Source organism: Uloborus diversus, chromosome 5 (genome assembly GCF_026930045.1).
Source record: "Uloborus diversus isolate 005 chromosome 5, Udiv.v.3.1, whole genome shotgun sequence".
NCBI lineage: Eukaryota > Metazoa > Arthropoda > Arachnida > Araneae > Uloboridae > Uloborus > Uloborus diversus.
This window is the reverse complement of record NC_072735.1, coordinates 175,134,749-175,142,132: the sequence shown is the minus strand read 5'-3', so window position 1 is coordinate 175,142,132 and position 7,384 is coordinate 175,134,749. Positions and strand designations below refer to the sequence as shown.

The 7,384-nt window shown below is 35.4% G+C and overlaps 1 protein-coding gene across 1 annotated transcript in view; it reads left to right on the top strand.

Moving 5' to 3' along the window:
• Window positions 1-220: 220 nt before the first annotated feature.
• Window positions 221-7,384, top strand: part of LOC129222835 (glycerophosphocholine phosphodiesterase GPCPD1-like) — a 70,421-nt gene continuing 63,257 nt past the window's right edge. Inside the window, exon 1 of the mRNA XM_054857386.1 lies at window positions 221-570. Coding sequence (XP_054713361.1) covers window positions 416-570 — 155 coding nt within the window. The 5' untranslated portion in view covers window positions 221-415. The remainder of the gene's footprint in view (window positions 571-7,384) is intronic.

The following is a 7,384-nucleotide window of genomic DNA, read 5'->3' as shown; positions in this document are numbered from 1 at the left end:
AAGCTCGGTCTACTCTTATTATTAGTCTATGGCATAACCCGCTTCAATAAAAGAAAACACCTTCTTTCATATTTGTTCACGCTTTTCTGCAAAATGATTGAAAAACTCCGATCAGAGAGAAACGAAAACTGTCGCTAGTTTCAATCGAATAAGAAATGTGGCGCATGCGCATGAAATACCGGCAGGTTATTGAAGTCGAGATTCTGGCATTTTGGTGAGTGTTATTTTCATCCGCTGGCTGCGACTGTCTGTGAAAATCGTTGTTGGTTTAAAGGGCCTTCCTATTAATTCGAATGGTGATGCAACCCTCACCAATTGTAGGAACTATGTTGTGGAATCTGTCCTAAATTCCTTTATTTTAAATATTTTGTATATATTAGACTTTTGTTGAAAATATCGTCTGCCTTCTAGCAAAATGAGAACTGTTGAAAGTGTGTACAACGATGTTGTGGTGCAGGTTCGTGCGGAAACAAATTCGGGAGAACACGTCTTTATTTCTGGAAATACTCCCGAATTAGGAGAATGGAAAGTGTCAAAAGCAGTTATGCTGTCAAAGCTTTCTACCGACAGGTAAGTTTAGAAATAATTTTGATATAAAAAAGTAAAATGACCTGAATTCGTGTTCCAAGCTGAAGGGAAATTTTCTTCATTCATGTTTTGGAGCCTGTTGTTGGTCGTCAATTTGTATTGTATTTGTATCGTATTGTTGTGTTTCTGGAACTCGATCACATTTTCATGATTAAATTCTTTGTTCCGCTCATAATGTTAAGTATTTTCTCGCAGGCTACGAAATAACCATTCACCGAAGTAATTGTTTTATGTTATTTTTGACAGTTATACTTAGATGTTGCATGGCAGAACAGCAAGGCCGTATCCAGAAATTTTTTTCGGGAGGGGCCCGGATTCACACATTGCCCTAACACACACACACACTATACATATAGACACACAAATACGCATAAAAATATTTAACATAGAAGATGTTTTTTGTCTTGATTTTTAATGATTTCCACTGTTGGACTGTTCTTATTTGTATGAAAATTTCTTATTTTTTTTAAATTCACCTTGTAGTGTAAGGCAGTGGCGGCGCTAGGCGTCGGCGACGTCGGCAACTGCCGACGGCCTCGCGCAGATAGGGCCTCGCAAAATTCTCAGAAGTTTTAAGATATTTCCATGTTTTCGATTGAAGCTCTCATTAAATATAACAGACGCAAAAGTAATCAAAATAGTGCGTGCAGGAGAGACTGCATAGAGTCAGCCTTAGCAAATGTTTGGCCCAATTCTGTCGGGGCCTGGATTAAAAATATTCATTGGCAACAGCTAATTGATCAGCTAACTCTATCCCCCCCCCTTTCTTTTTTCTCTTCTTTTCAGTTCTTTTCTTTTTTCTTTTGTTTCCTAAGTTCATCTAAAAGTATAAAAATATCCAAAATGCTGCTCCTCCGAACTCTTCCCCCTCCACACACACACACACACACACACACACACCGAAAGCATTATGGAGCAACTGAAATTTTGTTTCCAGATCTTAAACTTCGCGATATTTCCAGCTTAAAGCTCCCAAATGCTCAACAACGTTGAAAATCGCTTAAAATTGCGTTTTTTTAGCTTGAATTTCAAAAATTACCGAGCGTAATATTACAAAATATGGCAATACGATCGCATTTTTAAGGATTGAATTTCAGAAAATATTCGGGCAAGGGTCCCCATATCGCCTTTCTTTTATATCATAAGCAATTAGGCTTTCTAAACTTCATTAACAGAAAGTTCAAGTGGAATGGCTCCTGAATATAAAATATTCCTAAGTTTTTAAAACCATAATTTTCAAAAATTTTCGAGGGATCTCCCTTCCTTCCGGTAAAATCTTCAAAGTTTGTCTAAAATTCCGTTTTTGAAACTTCAATTTCGAGAATTTGCAGGAAATTGGTTTTGACTTTTTTTTTTTTTTTTAAAGAATCGATCTGGGACAGTCTCTGACCATAAAGTCAATAAATATGGCCTATAATTGCATTTTTAAGGCTTCAATTTCTAGAAATTTCCACCGAGACCCCCTGTACCTTTTTTACCTTAACATCAGCAAAGAAAGCCCAAAATGGCGTTTTTAAACTACAAATTTCAAAATCTTTCCGGGGGAGAGCCCCCAGACCCCCCTTTCTATCAAGTAATTTTTTCCACAGTCAAAGTGCCGGCTCCTCCCCCCACCACGAAAAAACTTCTTTTTGACTGTGCTACTAATCACGAAATGTTTTTGTCCCAGCAATTAAGTGAATTGGGAACCCTAAGTGCCAATAGTTAGTACAAAAACTAATTCTATGAATTCAATTATTTGTCTCACAATATTTTATGATTAAAAGGGCCTCGCAAAACTGCATCGCCGACGTTTACTTTTGCTCTCGCGCCGCCACTGGTGTAAGGATAACAAGAGAGTCAGATGTAGGACATCCATAATTTCAGGGGGTTTGGGGGTTTACCCTGTAAAATTTTTTTGAAAAATGTATATAAAAATCTGTATTTTGATGTCTCATATAAGGTAATTTAGACTGCAAAAATATAAAGAAAAATAGGCAAAAAAAGTCTTTTAAAATTTATGCATTCTTTTACAAATCAAGATCAATCAAAATAACAATTGCTTGCTCGACAAATCGCTGACATTAATTCGACAGAGAGGAAAATCAAATGAGGAGAAAAGCAAAGCACATCGTTTATTGTTCATATTGGCTTTTAATGTAGTTAGTTTTTGATCACTCCCCCTCCCCCTTCATCAAATGCCCTACAGTATAAAAATTGTATAAAACGGTTTAAAAGAAATTGTGTATAAATTCAGAAAATAAGAACAAAAAAAGAGTATTCTGGCCATTTGGACGATTTAGAGTTTATTTTCTTGATAAGAGACAAAATTGAACTTTTCAAGGAATTTCAAAAACTTGAATACTTTTCAGACTCTCGAACAGTTGAAATTATTTAAAGCACTTTATTTGCATTTTTCAGAAGTTGATTGCACAGTCTTACAAAATGATTATAACTTTTTGTAAGACGTACCTGTTTTAAGTTAAAAATAAATGTAATGAAATATTTCTCAAAAGCAAATATTTTTTTTTTAAATCACAAGTAGTGCAGAAAATGAATATAGTAGAGTAAGTGTTATTTTTTTCTCATGCTTAAGATATTAACAGTATGCAGTAGAAGTAAGATAAAAACAAGCAATCCTCCAAAATACGGAATTTGGTATTAAATAAATGGCAAGACATGGAACATATCAGTCACAAAAATTTGTCTTGAAAAATATGCTACCAAAACGCGAGAATCATGATTTTTGCCTTTTTTACTCAGGATGTATCAAGGAGCTGAATTTGGTACATCCTGGTAACCAGATACTAGCCTAATCAGAAAAATAGGGGCCCAACCCTTGGGGAGTCCCCGGCTCGAAATCGGTGCAGTGTTAAGTTTTATAAGAGTTTAAGGGGGTGGAGGGCAGGGGGGAGAAGGAATACCTGTTGACCGGGGCCGAGCCTGAAGGGGCCCAATTTTTTTTTAAAAATAGAAGCAAACAACATGGGGGAGTGGGATCAAAAAGTCTTGTGACGGGGCCCCAAAATTTCCATGCATGCTCCTGGAGGAGGGAAAGTCTACCAAACTGACAAGGGGCCTTGGCCTTGAAATGAATTGGGAAAGACAGCTGGAAGTCCTAATTAAGGGTCTAAATTTCAAATATGCTTTGCAGCTAATGAGAACTAGAATTGATTTTTCTGTATGTCATCAAATTTTCACTCGTTTAATAGTTACAAACTAAAAAGAAAAAAACCTTCTGTTTTAGGGTACAAAACATTTCTGGAGGGGGGGGGGAAGAACAGTGTACTATTATTATCTTTAAAGCAAAATGATTTGTGATCACTAAAAGTCTAAAATGAAAAGGTATGAATTTTTACTGGAATTTGTCTTATCGTGGTGTTTAATTTTTCAAGCTCAAAAGGTAATCATTTGCAGTGTATTATGATTGCTTACATAAGCGGCGTTTGGGACTGAAAAGTGAAGTGAGCAAAAAAAAAAGGGCCAACTAAAAGCCATAGGATTTTTAGCGGCAGCCAAAACAATGAATGAAAGAAATTTTTTGCTAAGGCTGGTTTTGAGAGCGTATGAGTGGTAATTGATGTAAATGAAACAGCTTAACAAAATTTTTTCTTAAGGATTTGATGAATTGTGCACTGTAACTTTCCCCAAAGAAACACTTAGGACATGAATTAGCCTTACATTATTTACCCCAAAGTATTTTGAGATGTCACAAACACTTGGTAAAAATTTCATTGAGCAAGTTATGGCTTGTTTAAGTAAAACACAATTGATTCATTAATATCTAAACAATGAATACATAAACTGAAAGTTACTGCGTGTGCTAATACAAATACAAATACAAATACAAATGTGACGACCAGCAACAGGCTCTGGGCCCAGCTAGGCTGGTCCTAGTCAATTAATTAGTCCCCAATGAAGATCAATGGCCCTCTTAAAGCTATCCACTCCCTTGCTCATTACCGCCTCTTCCGGTAAGCTATTCCAAGTGCCCACGACCCTGCTAAAGTAGTAGTTTTTCCTGATTTCCAAGTTAGCCTGAGATTTAAATAGCTTAAAACAATGATCCCTTGTCCTGCTTTCCCCGCAAAAATTTAATCCATTTACATCTTTCATTTTGATAAATTTAAATAACTGAATCATGTCCCCTCTGACTCTCCTTTGCTCCAGGCTATACATGTTAAGCCTATTAAGTCTGGTATCATAATCTAAATCTGAGAGTCCCCTTACTAATTTAGTTACCCTTCTTTGAACCCTTTCCAATACAAAAATATCTTTCTTCAGATAAGGCGACCAAAACTGAACAGCATACTCCAAATGAGGTCTTACTAAACTCCTATATAAAGGCAGAAGAACTTTCTTAGATTTGTTTGAAATAGATCTATTGATGAACCCAAGCATTTTGTTGGCTTTGTTACTAGCAATACTGCACTGTTGACTAAACTTGAAGTCCTGATTTATAAAGACACCCAGATCCATAACATTTTCTGCCTGATTTATGACTGAACCCTGTAAACGATATCTCATACGCTTATTTCCATGACCTAAGTGTAGCACTTGACATTTCCCTACATTAACTGCCATACCCCATTTATCTGCCCACTTAGTAATATGATCTAAATCCTCTTGCAGCTGTTTCACTTGTTCTTCATTTTCGACAATCCCCATAACTTTTACATCGTCAGCAAAACAATTCATGCTTCCAGAAATATTTTCATTGATGTCATTCATAAATATAATAAATAAAAGAGGCCCTAAAACTGATCCCTGAGGAACCCCACTTAAAACATCACTCCAATTAGAATGATTTCCTCTCACAACTACTCTTTGCTTCCTACCAGTAAGCCAATTTCTAACCCAAAGTAAAGTTTTTCCTCCTATTCCAATGTCAGCTAACTTGCTGAGAAGAGCAACATGCGGTACCTTGTCAAAAGCTTTTTGAAAATCAATATAAACAACATCCACACATTTTTTGTTATCTAAAGCTGAGGTAACCTTGTTGTAGAAATGCAATAAATTAGTAGTACAGGATTTACTACTAATTTAAATGTTTCGTAATGTTTCGTAAACAGATATAGAAAGTAAAATAAATAATTATGATCTGAAAATTTTGACATTTCTGCTTTTCTTATAATTTCTAGTTTTGGTTTCTAAATTAGAAAATAAAATAAATGAACCATAAAAAGTGAGAAGGTGATTGCCCCCCCCCCCTCCCCCAAATCGCCGCCACTGAATGTTTAGAATTTGTTGAAGAGAAAATTGAGTATACCTTTGATTTATAAAATTATTAAAATTTAGATTTGATTGTAACATGTTAACATTTTGAGGTGTCTGTATTTTAGGGGTGCACATCTTTCCCAAGAGCGATGGCTCACCATCAAATGTTACAGAGCACCTCTCTAAAATGGAAGCATCACAAAATAGGGGATTATGGCCCAATAAAACACCCTTATAATTTCAGTGCGCAGCCTCTCATAGAGAACAGTGAAACCTGTCTGCAACAATACTATGGGGACCTAAAAATAATGTTGTTATAGACAGTTTGAACACTCATGCAGTCATCTTGATCCTATACTATGTGTCTTATGCATTTTTTGCTAAAGCAAAACTTATTTGATCTTATTAAAAATTTAATGTAAAATATAAAAGTGCAATAATAATTTAATAATATAATTTAATCATTTAGTAATTTCACCTTTTTCTCAAGGGCGCCCATATGGGGTGGGCAAATGGGGGGCTCATGCCCCCCTTAGAATTTAGAACTTCCTTGCTTTTAGTATTTTTTTCTTTGCAAAAATGTAAAAATATTTCTTCTTCAGCTGTTAATGAATAAGTTATTAAAAAAATCAAATTTTAATAACTCGAATCTGCACTGAAATCAGTTTCCATGGAGAAAATAGCCTGCTAAACAGTGGGGAAAATATCTGAGCCCTTACAATTTTTTGCATATGGGCGCCCTTGCCTTTTCTAATGAATTAAAATAAATTGAAAACATATATTCATACAATAAGAGAACGGTTACGTTACTACTATCATTTGGATTATCTTTCTGCAGTAAATGTTTGGTGGATTTCGCAATTTTTTCAGTTTTTGTACCTTTGTTGTCCCCTTTACTTTTATTACCTACATTTTCAAAGTTGATCAATTGGATGCCAGTCCGGTTATTGTTTCTCCTATTTGTCCTGAAATCATTTCTTAGCTTTGTGCTTCCAACTTGTCTTACCTCATATTTGGGATGTGGCAATTACGATAGAGTAAGCAGTAATAATAAAATGATGAATTTAATTTTTTTTTTTTTTTGTAAAACTAGGAGGCTCTACCCCTGCTTGCTAACGCTAACCAAGCCCCGAAGATTGCTTTGCAATCTTATTTGATTCACAAAGATTTATATCATCAATTAGAAAGAAACAGATTAAAAATGCATTGCTCCCTTTGGAACAAAAAGAACCCCTTCCCCGGGTTTCAAAATAACTAGTACCAACGTGCAGAGCCGTAAGGGCTAAGGGGCTCCTGAGCATTGCAAAACTGCAGTTTTGTACGTTTGAAAAGTCGCTTTCATATTCGTGGTCTCAAGTAATATATTTTGCTCTTTAGCTCTGCTTGAGTTCAGCCTAAGATTTTCAGTTAAAATCAAAACTCTTAAAGTTTGTGAAGAGGAAAGCGAATCGAAAAGATGCAACTATGGCAACGTCAAATAAAAATCAATAATTTTAATGGATATGAGATTATTCGAATTTAATATTTAACGACTTGTAACCTTTTTTCCTTTGGAGATAGAAGCCCAGTTTTTCGACCATATGTCGATCCATAGGTCGAT